The sequence below is a fragment of the Pelophylax lessonae genome, assembly GCF_965119305.1.
Source record: "Pelophylax lessonae genome assembly, chromosome: 4".
Classification (NCBI taxonomy): Eukaryota; Metazoa; Chordata; class Amphibia; order Anura; family Ranidae; genus Pelophylax; species Pelophylax lessonae.
In genome coordinates this window covers 554108083-554125680 of record NC_138771.1, presented here as the reverse complement: position 1 = coordinate 554125680, position 17598 = coordinate 554108083, and the positions used below count along the sequence as shown (strand labels likewise).

The 17598-nt window shown below is 40.5% G+C and overlaps 1 protein-coding gene across 2 annotated transcripts in view; it reads right to left on the bottom strand.

Annotated features, from left to right (window-relative positions):
* The window catches only part of NPC1L1 (NPC1 like intracellular cholesterol transporter 1), a gene marked incomplete at its 5' end in the record, with an annotated part of 76445 nt that overhangs the window by 30407 nt on the left and 28440 nt on the right, over nucleotides 1–17598 (bottom strand). For both annotated transcript variants that reach the window (XM_082252790.1, XM_082252789.1), the window contains 4 exons: nucleotides 3645–3771; nucleotides 9572–9687; nucleotides 13928–14118; nucleotides 15551–15640. In XM_082252790.1, coding sequence (XP_082108916.1) covers nucleotides 3645–3771; nucleotides 9572–9687; nucleotides 13928–14118; nucleotides 15551–15640 — 524 coding nt within the window. The remainder of the gene's footprint in view (nucleotides 1–3644; nucleotides 3772–9571; nucleotides 9688–13927; nucleotides 14119–15550; nucleotides 15641–17598) is intronic.

The window sequence follows — 17598 nt, the reverse complement described above, 5'->3', positions numbered from 1 at the left end:
AGCAGTACAAAGACAAGTGTGTCTTGCCTACAGTCAAGCATGGTGGTGGGAGTGTCATGGTCTGGAGCTGCATGAGTGCTTCCGGCACTGGGGAGCTACAGTTCATTGAGGCAACCATGAATGCCAACATGTACTGTGACATATTGAAGCAGAGCATGATCCCTTCCCTTCGGAGACTGGGCCACAGGGCAGTATTCCAACATAACGACCCCAAACACACCTCCGAGACAACCACTGCCTTGCTAAAGAAGCTGAGGGTAAAGGTGATGGACTGGCCAAGCATGTCTCCAGACCTAAACCCTATTGGGCATATGTGGTGAGGGTAAAGGTGATGGACTGGCCAAGCATGTCTCCAGACCTAAACCCTATTGGGCATATGTGGGGCATCCTCAAACGGAAGGTGGAGAAGCGCAAGGTCTCTAACATCCACCAGCCCCGTGATGTTGTTATGAAGGAGTGGAAGAGGACTCCAGTGGCAAACTGTGAAGCTCTGGTAAACTCCATGCCCAAGAGGGTTAAAGCAGTGCTGTAAAATAATGGTGGCCACACAAAATATTGACACTTTGGGCCCAATTTGGACATTTCCACTTAGGGGTGTACTCACTTCTGTTGCCAGCAGTTTAGACATTAATGGCTGTGTGTTGAGTTATTTTGAGGGGACAGCAAATTTACACTGTTATACAAGCTGTACACTCACTACTTTACATTGTAGCAAAGTGTCATTTCTTCAGTGTTGTCACATGAAAAGATAGAATAAAATATTTACAAAAATGTTAGGGGTGTACTCACTTTTGTGAGATACTGTATTTACATCTACAGTATACAATAAATATTCCAATTATACTGAGTAACAAGCTGAGGGTGAGAACTAAAAGCAAGTATTGGTCTTTTTTGTTCTAATACACTGTACTAACCTAGACTGTACCCAATTATGACACATGATAAGAGAAATTAGATAGAATAATAAGTGGTGAGTGCTTTAGAAAGGGCAGGATGGCCCAAGACATTGGATTTTGCAAAATGTCCACTAAATATATGAGAAAAAAGATTGGGGCACAGAAGTTGTGCTGGTACCCCTCTTGGACTTGTGCGCCGCCACTAGGGGTCTACCCTGGGATGGCTATGAGGTGTAGATGTTGGATTTGTCTAACATATTACAGTCCTTCTTCAGAGACGTATCAAACAAAGGGCCCTAATTATTTTTGTGAAAGCATAAATATTAGCTTATTAGTGGTCATATATGCATATCAATGTTCATCCTTACAAGTGTATTATATTTGCGTAATAATGTAGTATAATAAACATCAGACAATAATGAGCTCAGTCTTATCCTCACAAATAACATAGAAAACATGGTAGTAGCAGACAATGAGGATATCCAGTGGCGCCAAAGCAGGACAACCTCCAAGTGGTATTGAGGCTGTTCACAGGGACCCGCAAGAGCAGTAGGACTGCGCCTCTGCTCTAGAGTATCGACAAAAAGGTGTCTGAAAATAAAATATAGAAACATATAAAAATAAAGGCTAGTAATGCCCTGGGGTTGTCACTTCTCCTGCTGAGTAATCCCAATAATATGATTCTGTATTGATCCAGAAAGAAAACACCCTACCTAGACCTCCCCTTCTTTACCCTTCTAGACAATGAACAGTAATGGAAGGTAATCAAACATATAAGGAGTTAACCTAGAATCTAAATCCCAACGACTGCTGGCCGTGTTGTTAATCTCATAAGTAACCAGCAAAATAGCTGATAGGGAAAAAGAGAAGGGAGAGGAAGGTAGTGGAGCTCGAGTATTCAGTACCTTTTAATTGGTATTTTAAAATCTTGCTGAGAAAGAAGTGTGCCCGGCCATCCTCTCCACGCCATGATCTGATCATGGAAGACGGCGGCAGTGAAATAGCCCCCCCCCACCAGCAGTGGGTCATTGTAGATTAGATTGTCGATAGACGATGGGAGTGGGTGTTGTCATAAAGGTGACCGACACTCCCATTGGGTCCCCTGGCGATGCGGCACGCGGTGCTGCCCCTTCCCATTGCAAGGGGGTGGGAGTCTGGCCTTCTTCCAGCTTGCGTTCCTTCATGGGACGCAGGCATTCTGCAGTTCCCGCGTCGGTGGTGGCGTGATGCAGGACGCAACCCCGCTACCTCGCAATGGGAAGGGGCTGCGCCGCGGGCTGCATCACCAGGGGACCCAATGGGAGCGTCGGTCGTCTTTATGACGACACCCACTGCCATTGTCTATAAACTGGCCAGCTGATGCCCATAATCTACAATGACCCACAGCTGTGGGGGGGCTATTTCACTGCCGCCATCTTCCATGCTCAGATCATGGCGTAGAGAGGACAGCGGGGCGCACTTCTTTCTCAGCAAGATTTTGATATACCAATTAAAAGGTACTGAATACTCGAGCCCTACTACCTTCCTATCCCTTCTCTTTTTCCCTATTAGCTATTTTGCTGGTTACTTATGAGATTAACAACAGTTAACGGCAGTCGTTGGGATTTAGATTCTAGGTTAACTCCTTATATGTTTGATTACCTTCCATTACTGTTCATTGTCTAGAAGGGTAAAGAAGGGGAGGTCTAGGTAGGGTGTTTTCTTTCTGGATCAATACAGAATCATATTATTGGGATTACTCAGCAGGAGAAGTGACAACCCCAGGGCATTACTAGCCTTTATTTTTATATGTTTCTATATTTTATTTTCAGACACCTTTTTGTCGATACTCTAGAGCAGAGGCGCAGTCCTACTGCTCTTGCGGGTCCCTGTGAACAGCCTGAATACCACTTGGAGGTTGTCCTGCTTTTGCGCCACTGGATATCCTCATCGTCTGCTACTACTATGTTTTCTATGTTACTCTGTATATAGCATGTCAGTTCCACCTGTGTGAGTATAAGACTGAGCTCATTATTATCTGATGTTTATAATACTACATTATTATGCAAATAGAATACACTTGTAATGATGAACATTGATATGCATATATGATCACTAATAAGCTAATATTTATGCTTTCAGAAAAATAATTTGGACCCTTTGTTTTATGCGTCTCTGAAGAATTCAACATTATTTCAAAGTCTGAAACATGTTAGACGAATCCAACATCTACACCTTATAGCCATCCCAGGGTACACCTCTAGTGGCGGCGCACAATTGGTTTTCCAATAAGTACTGGTGTATGATAAATTATGGACACAATTAGTATATTAGTATTGTTGTTTGTTTTTATAGTCATTAATGTGATCTCATATCTTGATGCTTTTAATTCAATAACGTTTGTATATTCAATGAAAAGATTGTTTTTTTATCTATACTAACATGGCATGTAATTTAAAGTCCACTAGGAGTACCAGCACAACTTCTGTGCGCCAATCTTTTTTCTCGTACATTTTACAGTGATGTCTTGAGTGTGTATATATATATATGTATGTATATATATATATATATATATATATACAGTATATATATATATATAGGATATTATTTTAATTGCAGTTGAACTCCAAAGGTTATCTACTCTTGTTATAGATTCTAGCTGCACAAGTGGTGGATTAGGCTCTACCTGTATGCATTTCAAGTAGCAACCCCATTTTAACACACCCACGAAGACATTTTTTTTTCTTTATCCTAACAGCTTCGACTCACCCTTTTGGACATTTTAGATTTGGATAGTCTTGCAGAAAAATGGGCAAGTACTTCTTAAACTCTTCCACTGTTGGTCTTAATGTTCCATTAGTAGTCCGCATACACCTCCTTATACACCCAGGTAATGCTGAAAATAGAGTGGTAACAGCTCAGAAGTCATAATTAGACTTTTTTTTTTTTTGTGTAGCAAAAATAATTTACAAGCCAAGGTATATTGCGGGAAAAGGGGGGGGGGGGGGGTTGTCTACATTCTGTAGATAACAATCTGCTTCTGAAAGAACAAGCAAGACCAACAGAGTAAAGTCAAATGTGTGGTCTGAAACACTAATAGGAATGTATAATCCTTACATTAAAGAGATCAGCTTGTTTTAAACATGAATTTCTAGATGTGTTTACTGTCGCACCTCTCCACCATGTCCAATCAGAGAATGTCCTGCATTCATTAAGGAAAAAACAAGGCAATCAGTGAATGATGCCTGTGCCAAGCAGGTGATTCCCTATGGTTACTGTGTAGTAAGGCAGCTGCTTGGCATGGGACTTTTAAGGCCACGACAACCACTATAGTAGTGGCAACTACTACTACAGTGATTGCCAGCTACCACAGATATCTCACAGGTATGGGATCTGGACCATTGTAATTTTTCAAAAAATCCATACCTGGAATTCACCTTTAGTGGTCCTCAATCTAGTAAAGAGAAATGATGTTCTACCTGGTCAGACTTCTGAAGATGATAATGTAGCTTGAGGACTGCCAGATTTCACACTTACGGGGCCCCCTGAGTTACCATTAGCAACCTTGACATAGAGAAGGGAATAGTGGGATACTTTTCCTCTTTGGCTCGTCCAATAATCAGTCCAGGGGTATGTAGTTGTTTTTTAGTTTTATTATAAATTACGGTTGGGAGAAGGGAATAGTGGGATACTCCTAATTAACTATGCACAATATTGGAGGACTTCTATCTCTCGGTTCAGCCAGGCTGTTGATCCACCCTGCCACTGAAGTGAATTTAGCTTTAAGTCTCTTTCTTAAGATGACTTGATGAACTAAGGTTATCTTCAGGACATTCTTCTTAGTATCCTCTTTCTTGACTGCCGACACCTGTCCACTGACTATCCTACTCTTGGGATGGGCCCCCTCAGGTCAGGCCCCTCGACACGAGCCCTTGTACTCACGATTAGGGATGATCGAACTTTTGAAAAGTTCGGTTCGACCAGAACACCCGAACTTCCCGAAAGTTCGGCCCGGATTTCAGAACCCCTTTGAAATCAATGGGACCCGAACTTCAGTAATCAAAAAACACCATTTTGAAGCACTAAAACCCAATAAATGCCCCTAAAAAGTGCCTAGGGTTCTGGGTCATGCCCCAGGGACTATTAATCACACAAAAAAAGTTCTTAAAAATTGTAATTTTTGATAGAGAGCCAATTATTGAAAAAAAAAAAAAGAGATTTCTTTGGATTTAGTGTCGGGGGGGGGGGGGGGTCTAAAAAGTGTACCTGTGAAGTTTCAGCTCTGTAGCATGTCCAGAACCAGAAAAAAAAGTTTGTTTGTATTAGAATTGCAGTAGAGCAGGATAGTGTCTTCGCTATTTTCACACCCGGCTTTTTGTTGCAGGCGTTTATTGGGCTTTTTTGTGGACGTGTTTGGAGGCAGGCATGACATCTGAACTTCTGTGTAGGGGTATATATACACACACACATGTATGTATATATACACATACACATATATAGGTGTGAAAGTAGCAGAACCCTATGGCTGCGCTAATGAAATTATTAACAGGCATAGGGCTCCGCTCCTATCACACCTATATGCGTGTATGTGTATAAATACATATAAGTGTGTGTGTTTGTGTGTGTATATATACCCCTATACACAAGTTCAGATGTTATGCCTGCCTCCAAAGACGCCCAAAAAATGCCCCAAAAAAACGCCTGCAACAACTCACCTGGACATTTTTGTAGCAGGCGTTTTTTTGGGCATTTTTTGGGCGTCTTTGGAGACAGGCATAACATCTGAACTTGTGTATAGGGGTATATATACACATACACTTATATGTATTTATACACATAAACACATATAGGTGTGATAGAAGCGAAGTCCTATGCCTGTTAATAATTTCATTAGCGCAGCCATAGGGTTCTGCTACTTTCACACCTATATATGTGTATGTGTATATATATATACATACATGTGTGTGTATATATACCCCTACACAGAAGTTCAGATGTTATGCCTGTCTTCAAAGACGCCCAAAATATGCCCAACAGAAACGCCTGCTACAAAAACGCCCAGGTGTGTTGTTGCAGGCGTTTTTTTTGGGCATTTTTTTGGCGTCTTTGGAGGCAGGTATAACATCTGAACTTGTGTATAGGGGTATATATACACACACACTTATATGTATTTATACACATACACACATATAGGTGTGATAGGAGCGAAGTCCTATGCCTGTTAATAATTTCATTAGCGCAGCCGTAGGGTTCTGCTACTTTCACACCTATTTATGTGTATGTGTATATATACATACATGTGTGTGTGTGTGTATATATACCCCTACACAGAAGTTCAGATGTTATGCCTGTCTCCAAAGACGCCCAAAAAATGCCCAACAAAAACGCCTGCTACAAAAACGCCCAGGTGTGTTGTTGCAAACGTTTTTTTTGGGCATTTTTTGGGCGTCTTTGTAGGCAGGCGTAACATCTGAACTTGTGTATAGAGGTATATATACACACACACTTATATGTATTTATACACATACACACATATAGGTGTGATAGGAGCAAAGTCATATGCCTGTTAATAATTTCATTAGCGCAGCCATAGGGTTCTGCTACTTTCACACCTATATATGTGTATGTGTATATATACATACATGTGTGTGTGTATATATACCCCTACACAGAAGTTCAGATGTTATGCCTGTCTCCAAAGACGCCCAAAAAATGCCCAACAAAAACGCCTGCTACAAAAACGCCCAGGTGTGTTGTTGCAGGCGTTTTTTTGGGGCATCTTTGGAGGCAGGCATAACATCTGAACTTGTGTATAGGGGTATATATACACACACACTTATATGTATTTATACACATACACACATATAGGTGTGATAGGAGCGAAGTCCTATGCCTGTTAATAATTTCATTAGCGCAGCCATAGGGTTCTGCTACTTTCACACCTATATGTGTGTATGTGTATATATACATATATGTGTGTGTATATATACTCCTACACAGAAGTTCAGATGTCATGCCTGCCTCCAAACACGTCCACAAAAAAGCCCAATAAAACACCTGCAACAAAAATGGCCAGGTGTGAAAGGAGCGAAGCCACTATCCTGGTCTACTGCAATTCTAATAGAAACAATCTTTTTTCTATGGCGGTCACCCTGACATGGAAGGGTTTGGTCACCCTGCCATAGCAGTCAGAGTCAGTTAACCCTACACTACACTACGGTCCCCTGACACTTAACACTTTCCCTACAGAAACTAGATTATTAAATCTAACTATAGTGGAAAATAGTACCCTAACTACACTAGATATCCCTTTCCTCACACTAATAATTGCTAAATGACACTTTGAAGCAGGAGTAACAGAACTGCTTCCACTCTCTTCCACAGCCCTGTATTAAAGTGCTAGAGATTTGGCGGGGCTATCTTATATACTGGGGGGCATATTCACTACTGATTGGTCTCTGGACCCCCTAGTCACTCCAATCACATTTTACTGATGGTTCTGGTCCAATCACAGGCTTTTAAAGCCCAGTTCCTGTCCCATTGCATTTTGGTCGGTTCTGGTTGCCGAATTCCGAACTTTTTCAGCAAAAAGTTTGAAATTCGGCCGAATTTCGAACAGTCAATGTTCGGGTCGAACCGATGGTCGACCCGAACCGTTCGATCATCCCTACTCACGATACTGTTTTTCTAGGGTCTCCAGGGTCTCCCCCTCAGTCAGCTCTCCTGGACCTCTGGGTTCAGCTCTGTTCCTCTGCCCCTCAGGATGACCTCCTGAGGCCACATGCCACTGCTACAAAGGAGGAGGCAGCCGCCACCCTCCCTCCAGGACTCTGCTCTCCAGCCAAAGACCCTACAGCACATGTGCTCCTGGCTTTTATACAGTATCCCAGAATACACTGAGGTGACCTGCCCCTGCCAATCACCAGGACTTGTATCAAAGCCTATGCATCCATATGTCAGGTTTCCTCCCACTGTCCAACATGCCTCCCTATTGGACCAGTGTGACACACTCTCTAGACACAATGAATTGCATACTGAGCCCAATGAGCAGACCTTACTAACAGATCCTGCTCTCTAGTAGGCAGAGAGCAATATAGGTTTGCCTGCAGTTCCCCTAATAGGCAGACAGAGCCAAAAACTATACTCTCTCACTAGCACCTACCTAGGAGGGTGCTACAATATCATTTTTTACACATTTTAAAGCTGTTATTTACAAATTGCTGTAGAGCTGTGACAGGAGAGATGGTGCTGGCAACAACCTCTATACAGGATATCAAAATGAATGTCAGTACAATCGTCCTAAATACACACAGACTTCTCTCTGTTGCAGACAGACTGTTGACTTTATAGTAGACAAAATATGTAGTGGAGCATTAGCTCTAGTGCCAAACACTGCACAATGATGCAATACATAGACTATTGCAACATATCTTAGACTAGGTACTATAGGAGGCACTACTGCAGATAATAAAGTAGATACTACAGCAGATGCTGCACAAGGTATTTAAGAAGATAATCACGTAGATGCAAGGCCGGGTTCTACAGGAGATAGTAGAGCAGATACTGTGCAAGGTATTAAAGAAGATAATCCCGTAGATGCAAGGCCAGGTTCTACAGGAGATAGTAGAGCAGATACGGTGCAAGGTATTTAAGAAGATAATCACATAGATGCAAGGCCAGGTTCTACAGGAGATAGTAGAGCAGATACTGAAGTAGATACTAGAAAAGGTAGTGGTATCATAGGACATAACAAAACACATAGTAGAGTAGATTATAGACCACATACTGCAGCAGGTAATAGAGCAAATATTGAAATAGATAACAGAAACTGTAGAACATGCTAGAGAACAAAATCAGGGTAGACACTAGCCCAAGTACTACAAAAAATGTTAGAGCAGACACTGGAGTAGCTAAAAGAACAACTATTGTGGGACACAGCAGAGCAAATTGAGCAAATCTTGAACAGGTACTTTTAAAGGTACCATAGTAGACTGTTGAGTAAATACTAAACATATGCTTGACCAGGTAGTGTAGGAGATTGTAGACCTGACACTTAACCAGGTAATGCGGCAGTTGCTAGAGCACATAATGTAAATGAGTAAATGCCAAAGCATATACTAGAACAGAAAAAAAACAAAAGCAAATACTAAAACATATACTAAATTATATATTGGTACAGTTATAGTGGGGCATACTAGACCTGGTACTAGAGCATCTATCAGCATAGTTACTTGAGTATATACTACAACAGATTTTAGACTAAGTATCATCAGAGATACTATTCTTGGTTCTACAGCAGACATTCTAGTAGCTACCAAACCAGCTACTGTTGTAGGCACCAAAGCATATATTAGTGCAAGTACTAGACCATACATTTGAGAAGTGCAGGTAATGGAATAACTACTAGAGAAGATATGATTCTGACCTAAATTCCTGAGCATATACATCAGTTTTACATAGTTACATAGTTAGTCAGGATGAAAAAAGACAGAAGTCAATCTGGCTCAACAAATAAAAAAAAAAAAAAACAGTAAAGGAAACCCAACCATACAATCTCATATACACAATCCTATAGCCACATTTTTGAATGTGTGTATGATATATATTTTAATGCAAATAAAGCAGAGCATAAGTTTAAAATTTTTAATCATCTCCCCATTTTAGTGAAACTGTCTTGGTTTGTTGTTGGTACTCACGGCTAGTAGAAGAGCAGAAGGTTCCATTTAGTAACAATCTACAGCAGTCTGATGTGGGGTTCAGCCAGTCCACAAAGTCATCAACCCAGGAGGATGCTGGAACAGCTAAATAAGATCTGGCAGGGACAAATATGCCATAGAATGGTGAGTCAAAACAAGATGATTACCATTTAGGACAATGCATTTTAAAAGCTGGCTCTGCAAAGGCAGGTTGGACTGTCTGACACTTTTTCACTTTGGCCACATACAGTCTAGTCGGCAGCAGGGCATGCACTGTGATGGGTAAAACTGTTTTATGCAGACTTTTGGCACATGTGCAACATAAAAGGTAAAAACCAGCAGAACAAAAACCACATATATGCACAGATACAGCTCTCATATGATGCAACCTCTATGTTAGCCTTGCCTGAAAATGGGGATTAAGTGGTATTACCAAATTGTAATCATCAATCTAAAATGGAGACCTAAACACATCTCTAATCTCTGCCCAATCCAGTAGATAAAGGATTGGCTAGATGCCTTGCCAATAACGTAGTAAAGTTTGGAACCACATGAATTAGAAAAGACAATTATGCTGTTATGACATGGAAATTGCAAGAGGAAGGCATTGAGATGTTAGTAGTATGCAAAGGCTCAAGCTGGGTTGGTCTGACATGAAGTCCAAAGACTATTCATATATTGTACATAATTAAGTAGCATGATTAGATTAGAGCAGTAATTGTGCACAGAGTTGACAGGGCTGTCTTGGGAGATAACTGGTGAGTCAGGGTGTGAACCACAGATAGCACTGAGGTGAAGGAAGAACATAGAATAACAAAGATATAAGATACAAATATCAAGGTCTTAGTCTCTACAGCAAATATTCTCAGGTTGTGTGCTTTGGGACTACTCTTGTCTAGGCAGACGCAAAGCTTATACACATACACTATATTACCAAAGGTATTAGGACACCTGCCTTTACATGCACATGAACTTTAATGGCAATATTAAGTTGGACCGCACCGGGCGCAACATCTGGGGGGGGCGCATCCGCAGTGTCACTCTGTCTGTCTGACTCTGACATACACAGTTCACACACTGTCTGCGGCTGCCTCCATTTTTAGGCTGGGAGATGTCCAGCGCGGCCGCCCTATGGCTGAAAATGGCGGGTCGGGGCTGGACTGTGCCTCACCTGTCCATTAGTGTAGGGTGGGGTGGCGTTGCAAGCCAAGCCCCACCTATACCGCCTCTCTTCACTGCTCAGTCAGTTTAGCAGCGAGTGAGTCAGCAGCCTGGCGCTGTCACAAAGTGGGTTTTTTTTTTCTAATCACCCGATTAGAGCCAGAGGCTCTAATAGGCTTCAAAAAAGGGTGGACCCCACGCGCTCTTTAGTGTGTATTGAGGTAAGCGGCCACTACACACTTATCAATATTGGAGCGATAAGAGGATCACTTTGTTGCATTTATCCAATTAACCACCTAGTTTGATGCCATATTGAAGACTTTTTTCCACATATTATTTGTGGTTGAGCACAAGATTTTTTGGGACTTTTATTTACATTTATTTGTCATTATTCTTCACTTAGCACTATATATGTATTGATTTGGATTTTATATGACAGATTATAGCACTCATTGATCTGAGTATTTTTCGGGTCACATTTTCAGCCGTTTTTACATTTGTTTTTTTATATATCGTTATTTGGAATTGAGTATTTTCAGTTTTTCCAGCAGTTTCTCATTGTGTCTGCATTAGTATTGATTTAGTTCACCAGCATTAGTATTGATTTTGTTCACCAGCACATTTATTCCACATATTTTTCATAAGAATTAGCGCCGATCTTGTTCACCATACACCTTGTTTGATGCCATCTGCAGCATGGCATCACAGGCGCCTAATACAACAATGTTTTGTGTTCCTTCTACTGATGCTGCTATTGTAACAACTCAAGTGAAAATAATCTCTATTCATTTTGGTAAAACAAAATAAAAAATGTCATGTACCAGCACTGAACACTAACATAGAAACATAGAAACATAGAATGTGTCGGCAGATAAGAACCATTTGGCCCATCTAGTCTGCCCAATATATCTGAATCCTATGAATAGTCCTTGGCCCTATCTTATATGAAGGATAGCCTTATGCCTATCCCATGCATGCTTAAACTCCTTCACTGTATTTGCAGCTACCACTTCTGCAGGAAGGTTATTCCATGCATCCACTACTCTCTCAGTAAAGTAATACTTCCTTATATTACTTTTAAACCTTTGCCCCTCTAGTTTAAAACGGTGTCCTCTTGTGGTAGTATTTCTTCTTTTAAATATGCTCTCCTCCTTTACCGAGTTGATTCCCTTTATGTATTTAAAGGTTTCTATCATATCCCCTCTGTCTCTTCTTTCTTCCAAGCTATACATGTTAAGGTCCTTTAACCTTTCCTGGTAAGTTTTTTCCTGTAATCCATGTACTAGTTTAGTAGCTCTTCTCTGAACTCTCTCTAGAGTATCTATATCCTTCTGGAGATATGGCCTCCAGTACTGCGCACAATACTCCAAGTGAGGTCTCACCAGTGTTCTGTACAGCGGCATAAGCACTTCTCTCTTTCTACTGCTTATACCTCTCCCTATACATCCAAGCATTCTGCTGGCATTTCGTGCTGCTCTATTACATTGTCCTCCCACCTTTAAGTCTTCTGAAATAATTACTCCTAAATCCCTTTCCTCAGATACTGAGGTCAGGACTGTGTCAAATATTCTATATTCTGCCCTTGGGTTTTTACGCCCCAGGTGCATTATCTTGCACTTATCCACATTAAATTTCAGTTGCCAGAGTTCTGACCATTCTTCTAGTTTTCCTAAATCCTTTTCCATTTGGCATTTCCCTCCAGGAACATCAACCCTGTTACATATCTTTGTGTCATCGGCAAAAAGACAAACCTTACCATCGAGGCCTTTTGCAATATCACTTATGAAGATATTAAACAAAATTGGTCCCAGTACAGATCCCTGAGGTACCCCACTGGTAACATGACCTTGTTCTGAATGTTCTCCATTGACTACAACCCTCTGTTGTCTGTCACTCAGCCACTGCCTAATCCACTCAACAATATGGGAGTCCATGTTCAATGACTGTAGTTTATTCATAAGTCTTCTATGTGGGACAGTGTCAAAAGCCTTACTAAAATCTAGATATGCAATGTCTACTGCACCTCCACCGTCTATTATTTTAGTCACCCAGTCAAAAAAATCTATAAGATTTGTTTGACATGATCTCCCTGAAGTAAACCCATGTTGTTTTTCATCTTGCAATCCATGGGATTTAAGATGTTCCACAATTCTATCCTTTAATAGGGTTTCCATTAATTTGCCTACTATTGATGTCAGACTCACTGGTCTATAGTTGCTCGATTCCTCCCTACTACCTTTTTTGTGAATGGGCACGACATTTGCCAATTTCCAATCTTCCGGGACGACTCCTGTTACTAATGATTGGTTAAATAAATCTGTTAATGGTTTTGCCAGCTCACCACTAAGCTCTTTTAATAATTTTGGGTGTATCTCATCAGGACCCTGTGACTTATTTGTCTTCACTTTAGACAGCAATCTTAGAACGTCTTCCTCTGTAAAGACACATGCATCAAACGATTCATTAGTCATCCTTTCAAGTGGAGGTCCTTCTCCTTCTTTTTCTTCTGTAAAAACTGAACAGAAGTATTCATTAAGGCAGTCGGCTAGCCCTTTATTCTCTTCTACATACCTTCCGTCCTTTGTTTTTAATTTAGTTATTCCTTGTTTTAATTTCCTTTTTTCATTTATATATCTGAAGAATGTCTTATCCCCCTTTTTCATAGACTGAGCTAGTTTTTCTTCTGCCTGCGCTTTAGAAGTTCTTATAACTTGCTTGGCCTTTTTCTGCCTAATCTTGTAGATTTCCTTATCTTCATTGCTCTGGGTTTTTTTATAATTACAAAATGCTAGCTTTTTATTTTTAATGATTTGGGCCACTTCTGCTGAGTACCACAGTGGTCTCTTCCTTTTTTTGCTTTTACTGACAAGTCTAATGCAATTTTCTGTTGCCTTCAATAGTGCACCTTTTAAGTAGTCCCATTTCTCCTGGACTCCATGTAATCCGTTCCAGTCTGATAAGGACTCATTTATGACTAATTTCATTTTTGAAAAGTCTGTTTTTCTAAAATCTAAAACTTTTGTTTTTGTGTGGTGTGATTCTTTCACAGTTCTTATATTAAACCACACTGACTGGTGATCACTAGATCCCAAGGTTTCGCCTACAATGACATCATATACCGAATCTAAAAAACTAGGACAACATAATATACCCCCTCATGGTTACCCTTATCTTGGAACTGGACATAAGACTTACCGCGTAGGATAGTCAGTGGCATACTGTATCTTCTGCGTCAATGAATTACTATCACAACCTGCACTGGAGCAAATGCCATTGATTCCATCGACGCTGGAAAAGTTATAACCAGGAGTTGTGACAAAGTACGTGGGCACTCCAACTTCAAAATACTCATTGAGATAATTAAAATAATCCACCAAATAGGAATCCTGGGAAAAGGTAATTAGGACATTCAGTACATAATAGGATGCACAAAAAAGGACCTCAGCTTTTCTCATGCAGGATGGGGCAACAGATTCACTTAAATGCCACCCTTCCCAGTTGCCTAAAGTTACCCTTCTCTTGTTTCTCACAACTCATCTAAGACTACACTGCAACAAGGCATTTCATTTTTGCCACAGCCTTGAGCAGCTGCATGTTGAGTTAGACGGACTTGTGTCTTTTTTCAACCTGACTAACTATGTAACGGGAAGTCTTTGTTGAGGTAGGCAGTCAGGGGGCGGTAAAACTGTGGCTCAATTGCCTGCTTTTACCACTGCTGCATCTCCAAACGTGCCCTAAGGCAGGTCATACATATATGGCCGGCCTAAGACACTTCAGTACAATAACTGAAGATAAAAACATCAACAAAATACATCAACTCTCAGCACTGGTCTTAGACTCAGAAGGAAACCTGAGTTAGTGCAATGTCAGTAAGATATAAAAGAAGTATTCACATAACACTATGACCATAAAGATGCTAAATGTTTGCATGTTATATATGTAATGTTTTATTTCGCCCATAGTTACACTTTAGAGAGTCTTTTCCTGACAATTGTTTCCTGGGCTATTCTCTGGTTGATTTAGGTGTCTGTTTATGAAACCGAGATGAGCAGCGATCAGAGAACACTGATGTTATATGTATATATACACATATATATATATATATATATATATATATATATATATACACACACACATATATTTAAAATGTGTGTATATATATACATATATATATATAATTTTTGTGTGTGTGTGTATATACTGTATATATATATATATATATATATATATGTTTTGTGTAGGGGGACTAATTATTTTATTAACATGAGGTGGGGGTCTCCTCTGAGATTGTTCAGCAGTGGTAATTTACAGCTGCTTAATAAACGGGCACCAGAGTGTTTCAGTAATTTTCTCGTACTGTAATCTTGCTATGTCTCACGAGATTACAATCAGCCCATTTACTTTTACACTGCTCTCTGCCTTTTTCAGAGGAAAAACTTCTCCTCTGTTCCTCCTCTGAGAACTAAAGTTCTCCACTTCATAAACAGGGTGCCATAGGAGATAATTTTCCTCTGAGAACTGCCGAGAAGTGAACTGAGAGAAAACTTCTTAGCTTCATAAACGTACACCTTAATGTGTTACTTTTGATCCTAAACTAAAGTCTTTAGCAAAGAAAAAAAATGTGGTGCAGAGGGACTAAGCATGTTGTCAGTTTATTTCTATTCTGCACTAGACAAGTGACAGATGGAATTTGGTATATATTTATGGACAACAATCTTCATGTATACTCAAGTCATCAATAAACCTCATAGTTCTAGATTTACTCACATAAAGAAGAAATGTCACATAAAACAAGAAATAATATTAGGTAATAGGTACCAGAGGTACAGACAGCTCCTGATTTAGACCCACACGAGAATACATCATAAAGTACGTCCCACAGCAGAACAGAAAGATGAACAGCACCATCTGAGAAGACAAGAGACAAGGAAACCCTTCACTATCACCATCCATATGATATATATATATATATATATATATATATATAGATATATATATATAGATATATATATATATATATACACACAATTATGCCTTGTACACACGATCAGATAATCGAAGAAAAAAAAAAATGTTTTCAAATTGATCACACAATAATTTGATCGTTAGTACACAGCTTTCGACAGCCAATCATGACAGTTCGTCCAACAATATCCGAAACATGAAAATTGTTCTTATACTATAGCCTAGCGAACAGCAATCGTTTAATCAGTATAGTATGCATTCGCTAAAAATTGATAGACAAAGACCATGCATGATGCTAATGTCTCGTACACACCATCAGATAATCACACATATATGACACCACTTCCGATACGCAGCTATGCAAACAGGAAGCTTTTCCAGAATCGTACGGAAAAACGTTTAGTAGGCATTTTTAAATTCGATATTAGTATCATGCAACAAAATGCGAACAATAAGTCGTCCGATTTTTTGATCGTGTGTACGAGGCATTAAAGTGGAACTAAACTTCCCCCATTTTTTTTTTCTTTTTACCCCTGTTAGGCCAGCCATAGATGTGGGTGCAGGAAAGAATCCCTCCTGCAGAGCCATTGTGTTTTACCGGCGGGGGGGGCGGGGAAGCCGTCCTTGCCGAGAGAACACAGTGATTATTGCTAGAGGCTATAACAGCCACTAGCAATAATTGCATGTAAAATCAGACGGGCTGGTTGTACCCAAGTTAATCGATTGATTAACTTGGGTACATTCAGCCTGCCCATAAGTGATGCGAATCTCAGCCTATTCAGCAGGAAGCCGCCCCTGCCAAGAGAACACTGTGATTATTGCTAGAGGCTGTAACAGCCACTAGCAATATTCTCATTTAAAATCCAACAAGCTGGTTGTACCCAAGTTGATCGATCAATCAACTTGGGTACATTCAGCCTGCCAATACATGGTTCAAATCTCAGCCCGTTCCTGCTGAACCAGCCAAGATTTAAACTGTCTGGGGCCGGCTTTACCTGTACTGCTGGGTTATCTAAAAAAAATAGATTTTTGACTTACCATAAAATCCTTTTCTCTGAAGTTCATTGAAAGATGCAGCTCCATATTCTTCTTAACCATTGGGTTATTCTACCCCCTACAGGAGTAGGACACTAGGCAGGAAAAAACTTTACCACGCCTATGGGGCAGTCTCTGAAGGAATACACTTACTCACTCTGCTATAGGATTCAGTTTTGTTGCAAGCAGTGTCAGAAGTAAAAAACCCCAACCCACTCAGAAATAGAGGGGCGGTGCTGCGTCTGTCTATGAACTTCAGAGAAAAGGATTTCACGATAGGTAAAAAATCTAGTTTTCTCTATCGTTCATTGACAGACGCAGCTCCATATTCTTCTTAACCATTAGGACATCCCAAAGCAGTATTTGCATTAGGGGTGGGAAAACAACACAGAGAAAGCTCATAATTCCCCAAAGGCTAAACTTAGCCAACCAGGTAACATGGAGCTCAACCAGAAACAACTGGAGCTCACCTAGAAACAACATACACCCTCAAAGAGAAAAAAAATGCTCTTTTAAACAGCAGCCTGCAAAACCTTGCAGCCAAAATGAGCATCCGAGGATGCCAACACATCTACTTTGTAGAGTTTAGTGAACGTGTGCACAGACGACCAAGTTGCCGCCTTGCAAACTTGTATTACTGATACCTGATGGCGAAAGGCCCAAGAGGCACTCAGCACCCTAGTAGAATGCACCTTTACAGGGAAAGGTGGAACCTGACCCTTAAGTGAATACGCCTGTACCACCGTCTGCTTGATCCATCTGGATATGATCGCAGCAGACGCAGCCAATCCTTTCCGAGGTCCTTCCGTGAGGACAAAAAAAGAGTCTGGTTTCCTGAAAGACTCAGTAACCACCAGGCAACCCTA